The sequence below is a fragment of the Ranitomeya variabilis genome, chromosome 1, assembly GCF_051348905.1.
Source record: "Ranitomeya variabilis isolate aRanVar5 chromosome 1, aRanVar5.hap1, whole genome shotgun sequence".
Lineage (NCBI taxonomy): Eukaryota > Metazoa > Chordata > Amphibia > Anura > Dendrobatidae > Ranitomeya > Ranitomeya variabilis.
Genome location: NC_135232.1, coordinates 957,666,502 through 957,686,994, shown reverse-complemented (window position 1 = coordinate 957,686,994; position 20,493 = coordinate 957,666,502). Strand labels below are relative to the sequence as shown.

Genomic DNA, 20,493 nt, shown 5'->3' with positions numbered 1-20,493 from the left:
AAGGAGCGCCATTTTGGAATGCAGGCTTTGATAGAATGGTCTGCTGGCGTTATGTTGCCTTTGCAGACCCCTAATGTACCTAAACAGTAGAAACCCCCAACAAGTGACCCCATTTTGGAAAATAGACCCCCCACGGAACTTATCTAGATATGTGGTGAGAACTTTGAATGCCCAAGTGCTTCACAGAAGTTTATAATGCAGAGTAGTGAAAATAAAAAATATATTTTTTTCCCACAAAAAAGATTTTTTAGCCCCCAAATTTTTATTTTCACAAGGGTAACAAGAGAAATTGGACCACAAAAGTTGTTGTCCAATTTGTCCTGAGTATGCTGGTACCCAACATGTGGGGGTAAACCACTGTTTGGGCGCACGGCAGAGCTCGGAAGGGAAGGAGCGCCATTTTGGAATGCAGGCTTTGATAGAATGGTCTGCAGGCATTATGTTGCGTTTGCAGAGCCACTGATGTACCTAAACAGTAGAAACCCCCCACAATTGACCCCATTTTGGAAACTAGACCCCCCAAGGAACTTATCTAGATATGTGGTGAGAACTTTGAATGCCCAAGTGCTTCACAGAAGTTTATAATGCAGAGTAGTGAAAATAGAAAATATTTTTTTTTCCACAAAAAAGATTTTTTAGCCCCCAAGTTTTTATTTTCACAAGGGTAACAAGAGAAATTGGACACCAATATTTGTTCTCCAATTTGTCCTGAGTATGCTGGTACCCCATATGTGGGGGTAAACCACTGTTTGGGCACACGGCAGAGCTCGGAAGAGAAGGAGCGCAATTTTGGAATTCAGACTTTGATAGAATTGTCTGTGGGTGTTATGTTGCATTTGCAGAGCCCCTGATGTACCTAAACAGTAGAAACCCCCCACAAGTGACCAAATTTTGGAAACTAGACCCCCTAAGGAACTTATCTAGATATGTGGAGAACTTTGAATGCTCAAGTGCTTCACAGAAGTTTATAATGCAGAGTAGTGAAAATAAAAAAATATTTTTTTTCCCACAAAAAAGATTTTTAGCCCCCAAGTTTTTATTTTCACAAGGGTAACAGGAGAAATTGGACCCCAAAAGTGGTTGTCCAATTTATCCCGAGTACGCTGATGCCCCATATTTGGGGGTAAACCACTGTTTGAGCGCACGGCAGAGCTCAGAAGGGAGGGAGCACCATTTGACTTTTTTAGCGCAAAATTGTCTGTCGTGTTTGGAGACCCCCTGATGTACCTAAACAGTGGAAACCCCCCAATTCTAACTCCAACCCTAACTCCAACACACCCCTAACCCTAATCTCAACCGATCCACAATCCTAATCACAACCCTAACCCCAAAACAGCCCTAATCTCAACTCTAACCATAACCCTAATCAAAACCCTAAATCCAACACACCCCTAACCCTAATCTCAACCCTAACCTCAAACCTAACCCTAATCCCAATACACCCCTAACCCTAATCCCAACCCTAACCTTAACCCTAATCCCAACCCTAACCCTAATCCCAACCCTAATCCCAAACGTAACCCTAATCCCAACCGTAACCCTAATACCAACCCAATCCAAACCCTAACCCTAATCCCAACTCTATCCCTAACTTTAGCCCCAACCCTAACCCTAATTTTAGCCCCAACCCTAGCCCTAACCCTAACTTTAGCCCCAATCCTAACCCTAAATTTAACCCTAGCCCTAACTTTAGCCCTAACCCTAAGGCTACTTTCACACTAGCGTCATACTCGGCCCATCGCAGTGTGTCGGGCCGACGTACCGACGCTAGCATTGTAAGCGCCACACAACGGGTGCAGAGGATGCTGTTTTTTCAACGCATCCGCTGCCCCATTGTGAGGTGCGGGGAGGTGGGGGCGGAGTTCCGGCCGCGCATGCGCGGTCGGAAATGGCGGACACGTCGCACAAAAAAAGTTACATGTAGCGTTTTTTTGTGCCGACGGTCCGCCAAAGCACGACGCATCCGTCGCACGACGGATGCAACGTGTGGCAATCCGTCGCAATGTAGGTCAATGGAGAAAAAAACGTATCCTGCAAGCACTTTTGCAGGATGCGCTTTTCTCCAACGAGGCATTGCGACGCAAGCCAAAAAATGCTAGTGTGAAAGTAGCCTAACCCTAGCCCTAACCCTAAATTTAGCCCCAACCCTAACCCTAGCCCTAACCCTAGCCCTAACCCTAGCCCTAACCCTAACCCTAATTTTAGCCCCAACTCGTCTCCTGCCGGCCGGCAGATAGCAGCAGATGGCGGGTGCACTGCGCAGGGGCCGGCATTTTCTTTGCAGAGGAAGAAGCCGGCCGGCAAGAGGAGACGCAGGAGGACCCGGGGACACCGGGTGAGTATGATAGGGTCCCCGAATCCCCCTATTTCTCTGTCCTCTGATGTGCAATCACATCAGAGGACAGAGAATTACAGATCGCTTTTTTGTTTTTTTGCGGTCGCCGGTAAACAGTTAATTACCGGCGATCGCAAAACAGGGGTCAGTAAAAACTGACCCCGATCATGTTCTTTGGGGTCTCGGCTACCCCCGGCAGCTGAGACCCCAAAGATCTGCCGGGTGGCGGGCGCACTGCGCATGCGCCCGCCATTTTTTCCCGGAAAAAAGATGGCGGCGCCCATCGGGAGACACGAGGAGCACCAGGGGAGATAGGTGAGTATTGGGGGGCTATTGGGGGCCATCGGGGACACTATTTCTCTGTCCTCCGATGTGCGATCACATCGGAGGACAGAGAAATTAAATGGCAAATCGCGTTTTTTTTTTGTTGCGACCGCCGGTAAACGGTTAATTACCGGCGATCGCAACTCGGGGGTCGGTAAAAACCCCCCGAATCATGTTCTCTGGGGTCTCGGCTACCCTCGGCAACCGATACCCCAGAGAAAATCCGACTCTGGGGGGCGCTATTCACTTTTTCCACAGCGCCGTTAATTAACGGCGCTACAGCGCCGTTAATTAACGGCGCTGTGGTTTAAGTACCCTTAGCGGCCGCCGTTAAAAGGCGTATCGGCAGTCGTTAAGGGGTTAAATGGATGACTTAAGAAAAACAATCTAGACTTTGGAGTGGCCTAGTCAACGTCTGGACCTTAATCTGATTGAGATGCTGTGGCATGACTTTAAAAAGGCAGTATATGCTCGGAAACTCTCCATTGTGTATTCTGCAATGATGAGAGAGCCAAAATTCCTCCATAGAGTTGTAAAACACTCATTGACCGTCATCGCAAACACTTGATTCCAGTTGTTGCTGCTAAGAGTGGCCCATCCAGTTATTAGATTTAGTGGACAATCAGTTTTTCACACAGGGCCCTGTAGGTTTGTATTTCTTTTTCCCTTAATAAAATAGACCTTCATTTAAAAACTGCATTTGTGTTTACTTGTGTTATCTTTACTATTTTATTTGGTGATCTGAAACATTTAAGTGTGACAAACAAAAGAATAGGACATCAGGAAGGGCTCAACACTTTTTCACACAACTGTATGATTGTTTTATTAATTATGACAACTAACTTTTAAATTTACATAGAGTATTGTATGTAAAAGATTATGTTAAAAATGCATTGCATACGCATGTTGTCATACAGATTGCATATTGATTTAAGACAGGAAAATAATCGCACACTCTCATTGCACTCACATAACAAAAGGTAAACCATTCGGATTCCACTTGTCCAACTTTTCTGGTTGAAAATGGGACCAATTTTTTATACTCTAGTGTGAACGAACCCTAAATGTGACCCTAAAAGTATACAGATATGCTTCTCTATCCAAATACAATGCATTCTTACTTTATTAAATATTATGCTTTGAATTGTTAATACACAACTCACAACAAGCTTGTAAGTTTGTGAGCAGTTCTCTCCTTTTGGTATCTGTTGAGTTATGTGTTATTTGCTAATGTACTGTCTGTACGTGGCTCCTCTAAAATGTAAAGTGTTGCAGAACATGTTAACGCCAATAAAAATTATTATTATTTTGTGTTCTTCTGAAGATATATATACTGTATATTCCAGTTGTATATAAAATAGTAAATTAAGAGTTTTCATAAGATTATCTTTCTTTTTTCATCTTTTAAATGTCTATAATTTCTTTTGCTAATTCATGCAGAAAATGACAACTGATGGAAATATCCCAGGTTTCTGCATTGTGAAAGGTCAATCCTGTGGTGTCAGTGGATGACATTTCTCAGCCATCTTCAAGAAAGGGCACTTAAAAGCTATGTAATTACCATGCGCTGACTTCCTAGTGAGCTTGTGTTTATAGGCAGGAGACAGCACTCAGAGACCTGCAGTATAAAGTATTAGTGAGGTAGTCTGGGCTGCTGTTAACACAGGGAGTATTCCAGAATACTGTAGACTTCCTTTGAAGTGCAGGCCATGCAACTATCTAAGAATTATGAAAACTGTCATAGAACTTTGAAAAAGAATGTATTTTTTGTTGCCGCATATTAATCTGAAGGGGAATCTGTCACCTTGGCAAACACTACCTTCAAATATGGGGTTAATTTGCAGGTAAATAGCGTTCCAATGCTGCCCAGCCACCTTACTGAAAGGGCCGCTACCAGGAGAAAATGAACTTATTTCAGTCATAGAGGTGGTGCTGAGAGTGATTGCAGTCGTCGCTCATGCTCCAATCACTATACTATACGGCACATTGATTGACAGCTCTCTTTATACAAATGCATGGCATAGCCAGCTGGCAATCAAAGTGTCAGAGCGTGCTTACGGCTGGTGCTCACAGTATAGTTGGCTGTGCTGTGTGCGGTGACTGTGGCCGCTCCTGCACACCCCATGACGAAAAGCCAGTGGCTCCGGGGAGGAAATAAGTGCATTTTCTTCCGGTACTTGCATTTTCAGTAAGGCGGCCGGGTAGCATTACAACACTAGTTACCTTTAGATTTTCCCTACATCTGCAGGTAAATAGTGTTTTCTAAGGTGACAGGTTCACTTTAAACAAATATACTAGCTAATATTCCCCAATGGATTAGAGCTTAAAAGCACACACACTCGGCCAATAAGAATCAGATAGGTATCATCTACAGGTAGTGGTTTAATCACCGTTTTATTAGACCTTAAAGGAGTTTTCTGAGACTGGTCATTTTTTTTATCCTATGTACTGTATGGGTTAAACAAAAGTAATGTGTACTTTTGTCTTCAGATTTGGATCCAATACCCCATGCTTGCCACAGGTCATGTGACCACACTGCATGTTGTCAACTTCATATGATGTTCCATGGTCTGAATGCTTCTCTACCTTTCGATGGGTAGTCACATCTGAAGTCCCCTGGACAGCTGGAGTCAGGAGGAGTCTGCTGGAGATAGCATAGAGGCAGCGGGATGGAGGAGAGGGGGAAAAGTAAGGTTAGAAGATATTGGATATAAGATATGCTGACACTTTCATATGGACATAACAAAAAAGTTACTTTTAATGTAGAAATGTAAAAAAATAAAATAATTTATTGAACAAAGTCTTTATCTATCTTTTCATTTTCTGGATATTTAACTATTTTGCCTCCTCATTTCATAATGTGAATATGGAGTTGGGATTTGTTTTTCCACTCTTTTGAGAAGACTTTTCATAAGATTTTTTGTAGTGTGTTAGAAATTGTGACAATTTCCCAAATAATCATTTGTGAGCTCAGGTACTGCACTGGTTACCTATCCACTCCAGACTTCAATATAAACTTATAAGTCTCACCCACAAAGCACTCCATGGTTCAGTACCACGCTATATCTCCTCCCTCGTCTCAGTCTACCACCCTACCCGTGCCCTCCGTTCTGCTAATAACCTGAGGTTAACATCCTCAATAATTAGAACCTCACATTCCCGTCTCAAACACATGCTACACCAATTTTTTGGAATTCATTACCCAGGATAATTTGATTAATCCCCAATACCCACAGTTTTAATCGCTTTATGACCCCAGCTTTTTTCGGTTTTGCGTTTTCATTTTTCGCTCCCCTCCTTCCCAGAGCCATAACATTTTTATTTTTCCATCAATATGCCCATGTGATGGTTTTTTTTGGCGGGACAAGTTGTGCTTTTGAATGACATCATTGGTTTTAGCATTTTGTGTACTAGAAAACGGGGAAAAATTCCAAGTGCGGTGAAATTGAAAAAAAGTGCAATCCCACACTTGTTTTTTGTTTGGCTTTTTTGCTAGGTTGAAAAATGCTAAAACTGACCTGCCATTTTGAGTCTCCAGGTCATTACGATTTCATAGACACCAAACATGTCTAGGTTCTTTTTTATCTAAGTGGTGAAAAAAACTAATTTGCACAATTTTCCGATACCCTTAGCGTCTCCATTTTTCGTGATCTGGGGTTGGTTGAGGGCTTATATTTTGCGTGCCGAGCTGACGTTTTTAATTATACCATTTTGGTGCAGATACATTCTTTTGATCGCCCGTTACTGCATTTTAATGCAATGTCGCAGAAACAAAAAAAGTAACTCTGGCGGTTCAATTTTTATCGCTACGCCGTTTAGCGATTAGGTTAATCCTTTTTTTTATTGATAGATCGGGCGATTCTGAACCCAACGATACCAAATATATATAGGTTTGATTTTGTTTATTGTTTTATTTTGAATGGGGCGAAAGGAGGGTGATTTAAACTTTTATATTTTTTTGTTTTTTTTTTTAATATTTTTTAAAACATTTTTTTTTTACTTTTGCCATGCTTCAATAGCCTCCATGGGAGGCTAGAAGTTGGCATAGCCTGAGCGGCTATGCTACATAGGAGCAAAGCTCAGATCACTGCTATGTAGATTTACTGCATTGTTATGAGCGCCAACCATAGGGTAGCGCTCATAGCAATCTGGCATCAACAACCATAGAAGTCTCAAGGAGACCTTTGGTTGTTATGCTGATGCATCGCTGACCCCCAACCACTTGATGGGGGTCGGCAATGCGCTCATTTTCGTCCCGATGGCTGGAAGCGCTAGTTAAATGGCGCTGTCAGCGTTTGACAGCAGCATTTAACTAGTTAATAGCGGCGGGTGGATCGCGATTCCACCCGCCGCTATTTCGGGCAAATGTCAGCTGTACAAAACAGCTGACATGTCCTGGCTTTAATATGGGCTCACCTCCAGAGCCGCATCAAAGAATTGGTTCAGACCTCGGACGTACTATCCCAACCAAGGTCAGAAAGGGGTTAAGCGTGCCCAAAAAACACATTTCTTCAGACTGGCCTATCACCTCAACACATTAATCTAACTATCCTTGTGTTGCCCATTCAAAATTTTTTCCATAACCAGTGTAATGCAGCGGTATGACCATACACAGTGAAACGGCAGTGACCCAAACATGTTCAAGCAAAACGTTCTTTTATTGTGTTACTTCACACAGTCAATATAGTATACGGCTTCTTCATACAGTCCATTAATAATGCATGGCTATATGACGCAGTCAATACACAGGCCGAACTTCCCTCTGTCCAGTTTCCCTGGGTGACCACACGCCGGTAACAAGTCTCTGTACTCACTCAGCACACTGCACTCTTTATCCTCTGGAGTGCAGCTGGATACACGTAAGACAGCCCAAGATGCAGGGTGTCAGTCTCTCTGGTTCCTTTAGCCTCTGTGTTACTCCACACAGAGAGAGCTTTGCAGACAACTGCCCTGCTTCCAAGAACACACTGACACACCTCCCCCACTACTACATGGCTTTTTAATCAGTCACTGCTTCACTATTCTAATTACAGCCACACCTGTGTCTGTAGTACGCCCTCATGGCCTCACTACGCTTCCAAGCACATTCTGCAGAGCACATACAGCGCCTGCTACCTGTAACAGGGGTCACTGCCTCACACCAGGTGCCTCGTATCATGTTCTCATAGGCTTTATTCATTTAAAGCCCTCTGTGTCCGTACTTTTACATATTCTGGCTGATAACCGGTTGATGCAGCTTTACACCTGATTTCTTACATTATGGCTGGTCAGAACAATGAAAGCAATTGTTACCATCCACCTTTCATGTCTCCACTATTTCCTCATAGCTTCTAAGCTTGCTAGCAGGGCCCTCATTCCTCTTGGTATCTGTTGATTTATGTGATTATTGTTATACTGTAATGTCTTTTGTCTGTGCAAGTCCCCTGTAAAATGTAAAGTGCTGCAAAATATGTTGGAGCTATAGAAATAAAATTGTTATTTATTATTATACCGGATAAGAAGGTCAGTCTTGGAATCAATGTTATTGAGAATATATCGATTCTTCCAAAAATGTTGGATAGATTAGAGGTCAGGGTTCTGTGCAAGTCAATTGAGTTCCTCCAAACCAAGCTTATCAATCCATGTACTTACAGACCTGCTTTGTGCACAGTGAACAGTCATGTCAAAAGAGAAAAGAAACCTTATCCAGATTTTTTTCAACAAAGTTGGATGCTGTAGTATTAAAGAGCTCTTCCTATTTCAGCATTTGATGGCTGAGATGTGAATATCTGTGTCTTTGTTAGGCGCCGGGATTCTCCCACTGCACAGGGTAGATCCCAAGCCTTGCCTACATCTGCGGTCTCCCATGCAGCTTTGGCCGCTGCGGGTGCTGATGAGCATAGACGTCAGTCCCAGCGTCTTACTCAGGCTCATGCTATTTGTCTGGTTACTGCTGGCTCTTCAGCCAAGCCTATGGTAACCTGCGGTAGGCAGTGATGAATGAATGCTCTGGAGACTAAGTCCAAAAATCACCCTACTGAGCATGCTCGTGATGTGGCGTCTCATTGGTGGTCGGTCGTCAGCTGCTCTGGTGATGTGGCAGCTCCGGATTGGACCGCGTGCACGGTCCTTTCCGATTGGACTTGAACTGAACATACAAAAGGGTCTCAGAGGCACATGCATGCACGCTAGTGTCAACCATGTTACATGTGTGTATGAGTCATTGCAACAATGTGGTATATGTCAGCATGTGCTCAGGGTCGGCGGTAAGCTGTTAGAATTCTGGCACCTCCGGAGAGGAGTTTGAGTGAATTCAGGGCTGGCGTTTAGCCATTAGAATTCCAGCACCTCCAGAGAGGAATTGGCTGAGTGTTTTGGCTCGCTGTGTGACCACTGTTTGCTATTTACCCCATTTGCGGGTTTCGATCTCCTGTGAGGTTAACAGGGATCGTCTTTAGCGCCATACCTGCTGTTACTGTGCAAGTGACACAGCTCTACTGCAGAGCATCTTTTCTGTTACTGTGTGCGAGTGACACAGCTCTACCGCAGAGCATCTTTTCCATTGCTGTTTGCGAGTAACACAGTCTCGTGTGCTATTCACCGAGTGACGTAACTCAATGCAAGCTAGCTATCGCTCGCTGTGTGTTCGGCCATTGTCCATATTAGCTGCAGTTTAACATCTCTGTATGGTGGACCCCGGGTTGCAATTGCACTTTATCATTATATTTATTTAGTGCAATCCCCCAACCCTAACAGTCTTGATGACATCCATCAGAGGTGGGTTTATGAAAGCTGTCTATTGTAGCTGCAGTACACTAGTGTGGTGATGGAAGAGAAGTGAATCAAGAGTGGACCCTCTGGGTCACGGTACTGAAGCTCCCACAGGCGAGCGGACCTGGGAGACCAACCCCTATACAGTGATCATTAGGAGCAGACCCGAGGGAGTCAGATACCACAACAGCTGGAACCAAGAGGGACGGGTCAGGAAGACAGGATTAAATGGAATAACGGGTAAGAACTAGGAGGTAATAAACAGGACGGGACAGGAGAATTGGCCAGAAGCACGTATGGACAGCACACGATAATCAGGTGCTGCCAGAATTTCGGAGCTGCCTGATAAACCCTGTGCTGAAGGCTGGTTGGAGCACAGGGAGTACTGGGAAGGATCAGAGAGGGTTAATATGAAATAGAGGCGTGCGCCCGAAACCTATGGCACACACATGGAGCAGAAACAGACCGAGAAAACGAATGAGAAGAAGCACCACACTAAAACCCCCTAGTGGCAGAACAAGAGGAAGGAGGATCAGCGTGGTGCCTGGAGCAAGAAAGAGAGGGCGGGACAGGAAGCCTGGAAACAGCGGTGGCAGTGGCCGCTGCAGAGGAGATGGCGGCAAGATGACCAGAGTGGCAAGGAGGACGAGGAGCAGCGGACCCAGAGACCGGCACAGCGGAAGGAGTGTCCACAACCGGGGAGGCGACAGTGTGATGCCTGGAGGAGTAAGTAGATTCAGCGGCAGCCGTGACAGTACCCCCCTTTAAGATCCCCCTCCCATCATTGGCCAGAAATCTTTTCAAAATGCGTGGAGCCTTAATATTCTCACGAGGCTCCCAAGACCTCTCCTCTGGACCGAACCCCTTCCAATCAATAAGGAAGAAAGTCTTCCCTCTGACTCTCTTCATGGTCAGGATATCTCTTACTTCAAAAATATTGTCATCCCCTACCGGCAAAGGTAAGACTGTAGGTGCAGAAGAAAACCTATTAAGGATAACTGGTTTTAGGAGCGAGACATGGAAGGTGTTAGGGACCTGAAGCGAAGCAGGCAACCTCAATTTATAGGCCATGTTGTTAATGCGTCCAAGAATCTCGAAGGGACCAATATAACGAGGGCCCAGCTTGTATGAGGGAATTTTCAAGCGAATATGTTTAGTTGATAGCCAAACTTTGTCGCCTGGAAAGTATGGGGGCAGATCCCTCCTCTTATCCGCATGCCTTTTCATCCGAGAGGCGGCTAAAACAAGAGCATCCTTAGTTTCCTTCCAAACCTGAGAGAACTCCTGAGAAAGGGCATCAGCTGCAGGAATGCCAGAAGACGGAGATACAGGAAGAGGCACACCAGGGTTCCAACCAAAGACCACAAGGAATGGAGACTTGGAGGAAGATTCACTAGAATGGTTGATATGAGCGAACTCTGCCCAGGGAAGAAGACCTACCCAGTCATCTTGATGGGTGTTAGTGAAGTTGCGCAGATAAGATGTTAAAACCAGATTAATACGTTCCACTTGCCCGTTGATTTGAGGATGATGGGAGGAGGAGAAATCCAAAGATATACCCAGAAGCTTACAGCGTGCTCTCCAGAAATGAGAAGTAAACTGGACCCCCCGATCAGATATGATTCATTGAGGTAGTCTATGCAATCTGAAGATCTGAAAAATGAAGATTTTAGCCAATTCAGGAGCCGAAGGTAAACCAGGCAATGGAATGAAATGAGCCATTTTGAAGAATCGATCCACTACCACCAAAATTGTTGTGCATCCAGAGGAGTGGGGCAAGTCAGTGATGAAATCCATGGCAATCTGTTGCCAAGGACCCTCCGACACAGGCAAAGGATGTAGATGTCCGAAAGGCAATTTTCTAGGTATTTTATTCCTTGCACAGGTCGCACAGGAGACTACGAAGTCAAACACATCTTGACGAAGGCCACCAGTAATAGCAAGAGAGGAGATTGAGAGTCTTCTTGGTTCTGACATGTCCAGCGATCTTGGAAAAATGTCCCCAGTGTAGCACCTGTAGTCTCTTGTCTTGCGGAACGAAAGCCTTACCAGGCGGAACAGGAAGAAAACTCACGGGAGCTACTGTGACAAATTTGACTGGATCAATAATATGCGAAGGAACCTCCTCCGCTTCTTTAGATTGTAGAGACCAAGAAAGTGCATCTGTTTTGGTATTCTTGCCACCTGGTCGAAAGTGAAGTTTGAAGTCGAAGCAAGAAAAGAACAAAGACCACCTGGCTTGTCTGGAATTGAGTCTTTGTGCCGACTGGATATAGGCAAGGTTCTTGTAGTCGGTGAATATCGTAATGGAATGAACGGCCTTTTCCAAGAGATAGCGCCACTCCTCTAGAGCCATTTTAATGGCCAGGAGCTCCCGATCTCCAATAGTATAATTGCATTCAGCAGAGGAGAACGATTTCGAGAAGAACCCACAAGGAAGTAGGCGTCTTGAGGATGACTTCTGAGAAAGGACCGCCCCGGCCCCCTTGGCGGAGGCATCTACCTCAAGAACAAAGGGCTTGCTGGCCACTGGCCGATGCAGAACATGTGCAGTAGTGAAGGCTCGTTTCATGGCAACAAAGGTGTCTTCATCCTCCATCGGCCACGAGTTAGGTTTAGCTCCTTTACGGGCAAGGAGCGTAAGCGGCTTAGTCATAGAAGAGAAATGAGGAACAAATTGTCTATAATAATTTGCGAAGCCCAGGAAACATTGAATGGCCTTAACCCCGAGGGGACGCGGCCACTCAACCATGGCAGACAGTTTCTAGGGGTCCATTTTCAGACCACAGTCTGAAATATTATAGCCCAAAAAAGTCAAAGAGGTTTATTCAAATAGACATTTCTCTATCTTAGCATAGAGACGATTCTCCTGAAGACGTTGCAGGACCAGGTGGACTGTTATGAAGACCTGGTGGTTAGAAGCACCCGGAATGACCTGATGAGCAAACTAGTAATACAGGACAAGCTCTGGGAAGTGGGAGCTCTGCTGACCGCAACACTAATCCTATCACAACACACTAGAAATAGCCGTGGAGCGTACCTCACTCTGCCTAGACGCCTCTTCACAGCCTAAGAGCTAACTACCCCTGAAGATAGAAAACAAAGCCTAACTTGCCTCAGAGAAATTCCCCAAAGAAATAGGCAGCCCCCGACACATATTGACTGTGAGTTAAGATGGAAGTCACAAACACAGGAATGAAACAGGTTTCAGCAAAGGAGGCCAGACTTAACTAAACAGACTGAGGATAGAAAAGGTATCTTTGCGGTCAGCACAAAAATCTACAAAAACCACGCAGAGTGTGCAAAAGAGACCCCCGCACCGACTCACGATGCGGAGGTGCCACTCTGCAACCCAGAGCTTCCAGCTAGCAAAGCAAAATCATGATAGCAAGCTGGACAAGAAAACAGTGATAAACAAATAAACTAGCAGGGACTTAACTTCTGATGGAGTAGACAGGTCATCTGAAAGATCCAAGAGAGATCAGAATCAGTACTAGGACATTGACAGCTGGCATCAAGTAACGATCTGAGTGGAGTTAAATAGAGCAGCCAGCCAGGACTAAACGAGGTCAGCTGAGGAAGGAACCTCAGAAACAGCAGCTCCACTCACAGCCACCAGAGGGAGTCCATGGACAGAACTCGCCGAAGTACCATTCATGACCACAGGAGGGAGTTCGAGAACAGAATTCACAACAGTACCCCCCCTTGAGGAGGGGTCACCGAACCCTCACCAGAGCCCCCAGGCCGATCAGGACGAGCCAAATGAAAGGCACGAACCAGATCGGAAGCATGAACATCAGAGGCAACAACCCAGGAATTATCCTCCTGACCATAACCTTTCCACTTGACCAGGTACTGAAGTTTCCGTCTCGAAATACGAGAATCCAAAATCTTCTCCACCACATACTCCAACTCCCACTCAACCAACACGGGGCAGGAGGGTCAACGGAGGGAACCATAGGAGCCACATATCTCCGCAATAACGACCTATGGAACACATTATGGATGGCGAAAGAAGCTGGAAGGTCCAAACGAAATGACACAGGATTAAGAGTTTCAGAAATCTTATAAGGACCAATGAAACGAGGCTTAAACTTGGGAGACGAAACCTTCATAGGAACATAAGGAGACGACAACCAAACCAAATCCCCAACACGAAGTCGGGGACCAACACAGCGATGGCGGTTAGCGAAACGTTGAGCCTTCTCCTGGGACAATGTCAAATTGTCCACCACGTGAGTCCAAATTTGCTGCAACCTGTCCACCACAGAATCCACACCAGGACAGTCCGAAGACTCAACCTGCCCCGAAGAAAAACGAGGATGGAAACCAGAATTACAGAAAAAAGGCGAAACCAAAGTGGCCGAGCTGGCCCGATTATTAAGGGCGAACTCAGCCAAAGGCAAGAAGGACACCCAATCATCCTGATCAGCAGAAACAAAGCATCTCAGATATGTTTCCAAAGTCTGATTGGTTCGTTCGGTTTGGCCATTTGTCTGAGGATGGAAAGCTGAAGAAAAAGACAAATCAATGCCCATCCTAGCACAAAAGGACCGCCAAAACCTTGAAACAAACTGGGACCCTCTGTCCGACACGATGTTCTCCGGAATGCCATGCAAACGAACCACATGCTGGAAAAATAATGGAACGAAATCAGAGGAGGAAGGCAATTTAGGCAAAGGTACCAAATGGACCATCTTAGAGAAGCGATCACAAACCACCCAGATGACCGACATCCTTTGAGAGACAGGGAGATCTGAAATAAAATCCATGGAAATATGCGTCCAGGGCCTTTTCGGGACCGGCAAGGGCAAAAGCAACCCACTGGCACGAGAACAGCAGGGCTTAGCCCGAGCACAAGTCCCACAGGACTGCACAAAAGAACGCACATTCCGTGACAAAGAAGGCCACCAAAAGGATCTAGCCACCAAATCTCTGGTACCAAAGATTCCAGGATGACCAACCAACACCGAACAATGAACCTCAGAGATAACTCTACTAGTCCATCTATCAGGGACAAACAGTTTCTCTGCTGGACAACGGTCAGGTCTATGAGCCTGAAACTTCTGCAGCACCCGCCGCAAATCAGGGGAGATGGCAGACAAAATTACCCCCTCTTTGAGAATACCAGCCAGCTCAGGAACTCCCGGAGAATCAGGCACAAAACTCCTTGAAAGGGCATCAGCCTTCACATTCTTAGAACCCGGAAGGTACGAAACCACAAAATCGAAGTGGGAGAAAAACAGTGACCATCGAGCCTGTCTAGGATTCAACCGCTTGGCAGACTCGAGATAAGTCAGATTATTGTGATCCGTCAAGACCACCACGCGATGCTTGGCTCCTTCAAGCCCATGTCGCCACTCCTCGAACGCCCACTTCATAGCCAACAACTCTCGGTTGCCCACATCATAATTACGCTCAGCAGGTGAAAACTTTCTAGAAAAGAAAGCACATGGTTTCATCACCGAGCCATCAGAACTTCTTTGAGACAAGACAGCCCCTGCTCCAATCTCAGAAGCATCCATCTCGACCTGAAACGGGAGCGAAACATCTGGCTGACACAACACAGGGGCAGAAGAAAAATGATGCTTCAACTCCTGAAAAGCCTCAATGGCAGCAGAGGACCAATTGACCACATCCGCACCTTTCTTGGTCAAATCAGTCAATGGTTTAACTACACTAGAAAAATTAGCGATGAAGCGACGGTAAAAATTAGCAAAGCCCAGGAATTTCTGAAGGCTCTTCACAGAAGTAGGCTGAGTCCAATCATAAATGGCCTGAACTTTAACAGGGTCCATCTCAATAGTAGAAGGGGAAAAAATGAAGCCCAAAATTGAAACTTTCTATACTCCAAAGAAACATTTAGACCCCTTCACAAACAAGGAATTAGCACGAAGGACCTGGAACACCATTCTGACCTGCTTCACATGAGACTCCCAATCGTCCGAAAAGACCAAAATATCATCCAAATATACAATCATGAATCTATCCAGGTACTCTCGGAAGATGTCATGCATAAAGGACTGAAACACAGATGGAGCATTAGAAAGCCCGAATGGCATCACCAGGTACTCAAAATGGCCCTCGGGCGTATTAAATGCTGTTTTCCATTCATCGCCCTGTTTAATACGCACAAGATTATATGCCCCTCGAAGATCTATCTTGGTGAACCAACTAGCCCCCTTAATCCGAGCAAACAAATCAGACAGTAGCGGCAAAGGGTACTGAAATATGACGGTGATTTTATTGAGAAGGCGGTAATCTATACAAGGTCTCAGAGAACCATCCTTCTTGGCCACAAAAAAGAACCCTGCTCCCAACGGTGACTAGGATGGGCGAATATGCCCTTTCTCCAAGGACTCCTTTATATAACTCCACATAGCGGCGTGTTCTGGCACAGACAAATTGAACAGTCGGCCCTTCAGAAACTTACTACCAGGAATCAAATTAATAGCACAATCGCAATCCCTATGAGGAGGTAGGGCACTGGATTTGGGCTCATCAAATACATCCTGGTAATCTGACAAAAACTCAGGGACTTCAGTAGGGTGGGAAGATGAAATTGACAACAATGGGACATCACCATATACCCCTTGACAACCCCAACTGGATACAGACATTGATTTCCAATCCAATACTGGATTATGGACCTGTAGCCATGGCAAACCCAAAACGACCACATCATGCAGATTATGCAACACCAAAAAGCGAATATCCTCCTGATGTGCAGGAGCCATGCACATGGTCAATTGAGTCCAGTACTGAGGCTTATTCTTGGCCAAAGGCGTAGCATCAATTCCTCTCAATGGAATAGGATACTGCAAGGGCTCCAAGAAAAAACCACAGCGCCTGGCAAACTCCAAGACCATCAAATTCAGGGCAGCACCTGAATCCACAAATGCCATAACAGAATAGGACGGCAAAGAGCAAATCAGAATAACGGACAAAAGAAATTTTGGCTGTACCGTACCAATGGTGGCAGACCTAGCGAACCGCTTAGTGCGCTTAGGACAATCAGAAATAGCATGAGTGGAGTCACCGCAGTAAAAACACAGCCCATTCTGACGTCTGTATTCTTGCCGTTCAGCTCTGGTCAAGGTACTATCACATTGCATGGGCTCAGGCCTCTGCTCAGAAGATACCGCCAAATGGTGCACAGTTTTGCGCTCACGTAAGCGTCGATCGATCTGAATGGCCAAGTACATAGACTCATTCAGACCAGCAGGCGTGGGGAAAGACCCTTTCTGAAAATTGCCGCCAGCGCACACTCATTCCACTGAGTAAGCACAGACCATTTTCTAAACTTCTGACAATATACCTCCGCTTCATCCTGACCCTGACACAAAGCCAGCAAGATTTTCTCAGCCTGATCCACTGAATTTGGTTCATCATAAAGTAATCCAAGCGCCAGAAAAAACGCATCTACATTACACAATGCAGGATCTCCTGGCGCAAGGGAAAATGCCCAGTCTTGAGGGTCGCCACGTAGCAAAGAAATAATGATTTTTACTTGCTGAATGGGGTCACAAGAGGAGCGGGGTTTCAAAGCAAAAAACAGTCTACAATTATTTTTGAAATTCAGGAACTTAGATCTATCCCCAGAAAACAAATCAGGCATTGGAATTCTGGGTTCTAACAACGGGTTCTGAACTACATAATCTTGAATGCCTTGTACCCTTGCAGTGAATTGATCCACACAAGAGGACAGACCTTGAATGTCCATATCTACACCTGTGTCCTGAACCACCCAGAGATTTAGGGGAAAAGAAAAACAAAACACGCTGCAGAGGAAAAAAAAAAAAATGGTCTCAGAACTTCTCTTATCCCTCTATTGAGATGCATTAACACTTTACAGGCCAGCTGTACTGTTATGAAGACCTGGTGGTTAGAAGCACCCGGAATGACCTGATGAGCAAACTAGTAATACAGGACAAGCTCTGGGAAGTGGGAGCTCTGCTGATCGCAACACTAATCCTATCACAACACACTAGAAATAGCCGTGGAGCGTACCTCACTCTGCCTAGACGCCTCTTCACAGCCTAAGAGCTAACTACCCCTGAAGATAGAAAACAAAGCCTAACTTGCCTCAGAGAAATTCCCCAAAGAAATAGGCAGCCCCCGACACATATTGACTGTGAGTTAAGATGGAAGTCACAAACACAGGAATGAAACAAGTTTCAGCAAAGGAGGCCAGATTTAACTAAACAGACTGAGAATAGAAAAGGTATCTTTGCGGTCAGCACAAAAATCTACAAAAACCACTCAGAGTGTGCAAAAGAGACCCCCGCACCGACTCACGATGCGGAGGTGCCACTCTGCAACCCAGAGCTTCCAGCTAGCAAAGCAAAATCATGATAGCAAGCTGGACAAGAAAACAGTGATAAACAAATAAACTATCAGGGACTTAACTTCTGATGGAGTAGACAGGTCATCTGTAAGATCCAAGAGAGATCAGAACCAGTACTAGGACATTGACAGCTGGCATCAAGTAACGATCTGAGTGGAGTTAAATAGAGCAGCCAGCCAGGACTAAACGAGGTCAGCTGAGGAAGGAACCTCAGAACCAGCAGCTCCACTCACAGCCACCAGAGGGAGTCCATGGACAGAACTCGCCGAAGTACCATTCATGACCACAGGAGGGAGTTCGAGAACAGAATTCACAACAGTAGACACTCTTTCTGTGGGAAGAAAGATCGGGAGAAAAAATGAGGATGTCATCCAGATAAGCCACTACGCAAGAGTACAGAAGATCCTGAAAGACCTCATTAACAAATTCTTGGAAGACTGCCGGGGCATTACAGAGTCCATAGGGCATGAGCAAGTACTCATAATGACTATCCCGTGTGTTAAACGCAGTCTTCCATTCGTCTCTGGCACGTATTCGGGCCAAGTTATAGGCCCCCCGCAGATCCAGCTTGGAAAAGATTCGGGACCATCTCAGACAATCGAAGAGCTCAGGAATAAGCAGAAGAGGATACCTATTCTTGACCGTGATGTTGTTTAAGGCCCGGTAGTCGATACAAGGCCAAAAGGATCCATCTTTCTTCTGAACGAAGAAAAATCCAGCTCCTGCCGGAGAAGATGATTTCTGGATGAAGCCCTTAGCTAAGTTCTACATGGCTGAGGTTTCTGCTGGTGAAAAAGGATAGGTTCTCCCTCTGGGAGGCGTGGTTCCAGGATTAAGCTCAATGGGGCAATCATAAGCCCGATGTGGAGGAAGAAACTCCGCCTCCTTTTTATCTAAGACGTCAGCAAAAGAATGATATGCCAAAGGAAGCCTGGGAAGATCAATGGATGCTTGAGAGGGAGTAGAAGGGGCAACAGGAAGGAGACAATGTGCATGACAGGAATGACCCCAGTGAAGAACCTCCCCTGAGCGCCAATCAAGGACTGGCTCATGCGACCTGAGCCAGGGCAGACCTAGGAGCAAGGCGTGAGACAATTTGGGCAAAACATAAAAGGCGATTTTTTTCTCGATGAAGAGCTCCTACTTGCATCTCCAATTTGAGCGTAACGGAGGTGACAGAAACTGGTAACGGTTGGCCATCCACAGCAGTAATCACTTGCGGATCTTCAAGAGAAACAACTGGTATTTGGAATTTGTCCACCTCTTCTTGACGAATGAAATTGCCAGCTGCACCCGAGTTCACATACTCCTCCAAAGATCTACGCCCCTCACCTAAAGAAATCAGAACTGAAAAAGTAAGAAGTGGAGAGGAATCTAAATCACCTAGGAAGGCCTCTCTTACCTGACCTAGGTGGAGGAGTTTCCCACTCTCTCAGGACAAGAACACAAGAAATGATTAGCCCCTCTGCAGTAGAGGCATAACCCCTGTGCAAGTCTATCCCTGCGTCGCTGCTCTGACAACTTTAAACGATCAACTTGCATGGGTTCTGGGGCAGAAGCACTGGGAAGACTGGTCGAACTGGGGACCAATAACCGATTAAACCTAGGTGATCTCCTATCCCTACCTGCCTCTCGAGAGCTTTCCTGGAACTGTAAATCAATACGTGTGGCCAGAGATATAAGATCCTCCAGAGCGGTAGGAGTATCCTGACCGGCAAGCTTGTCTTTAATTTTGCCCGAAAGTCCCCCTCCAAAAAGCCCCAACCAGAGCCTCATTATTCCACCCCAGTTCTGAAGATAGGGTTTGAAAGCGGATGGCGTATTGCCCCACTGTGAGGGTTCCCTGTTGAAGACTGAAAAGGGACTCAGTGATGGAGGCCAAGCACCCAGGTTCATCGAAAACCCTACAAAAGGTGTCCAGAAAGTTTTGTATATTGGTGACCACCGGGTCATCCCGTTCCCAAAAGGGATTCACCCAGGCTAAAGCTTCACCCTCAAGATGGGATACAATAAATGCCACCTTGGCCCAATCTGAAGGGTATTGCTGGGGCAAAAGCTCGAAATGTAGGCCACACTGGTTCAGAAAACTCCGACACAATTTTGGATCTCCCGCTTATCTAGAAGGTTTACCCAAACGCGGCGGCGGGTGAGGCACAGAATCACGAAGAGGATCCGAAACGGCAGCAGATGCAGAAGACTGAAGAGAAAGTAAACGGTCATCGACAGACTCCATGTACCTAAGTATATGGGATTGAGTATCCCGTTGTTGCACGAGCTCCTGCTGGAGCCCAGACAAGAGAGGAGCGTTCCCAGGATCAGAAGACTGCAAAGCAGACAGCCGGGTGTCCATAGATTTCATAACGGACATTATCCGGGTCTGATTTTCACGCAAAAAGAGCAACTCTTTCTGTGTCGCGGCTGAAGAACCAGCGGGGTCCATGGCCTGATTATACTGTGGTGATGGAAGAAAAGTGAATCAAGAGTGGACCCTCTGGGTCACGGTACTGAAGCTCCCACGGGTGAGCGGACCTGGGAGACCAACCCCTATACAGGGTTTGTGAGGAGCAGACCCGAGGGAGTCAGATACCGCAACAGCTGGAACCAACAGGGACGACTCAGGAAGACAGAAGCACAGGACAGAACTCAGGAGTAAATGGAGTAACGGGTAAGAACTAGGAGGTAATAAGCAGGATGGGACAGGAGAAGGGGCCGGAAGCATGTATGGACTGCACACGAT

At 45.9% G+C, this 20,493-nt stretch overlaps 1 protein-coding gene across 4 annotated transcripts in view; it reads left to right on the top strand.

Annotated features, from left to right (window-relative positions):
• Positions 1-20,493, top strand: part of TTC29 (tetratricopeptide repeat domain 29) — a 349,015-nt gene that overhangs the window by 326,251 nt on the left and 2,271 nt on the right. For 3 of the 4 annotated variants that reach the window (XM_077279292.1, XM_077279295.1, XM_077279294.1), the window contains exon 11: positions 5,150-5,288. The exons of the other annotated variant lie outside the window; for it this stretch is intronic. In XM_077279292.1, coding sequence (XP_077135407.1) covers positions 5,150-5,259 — 110 coding nt within the window. In that variant the 3' untranslated portion in view covers positions 5,260-5,288. Of the gene's footprint in view, positions 1-5,149; positions 5,289-20,493 lie in introns of those variants that run through there. 4 annotated transcript variants of the gene reach the window in all.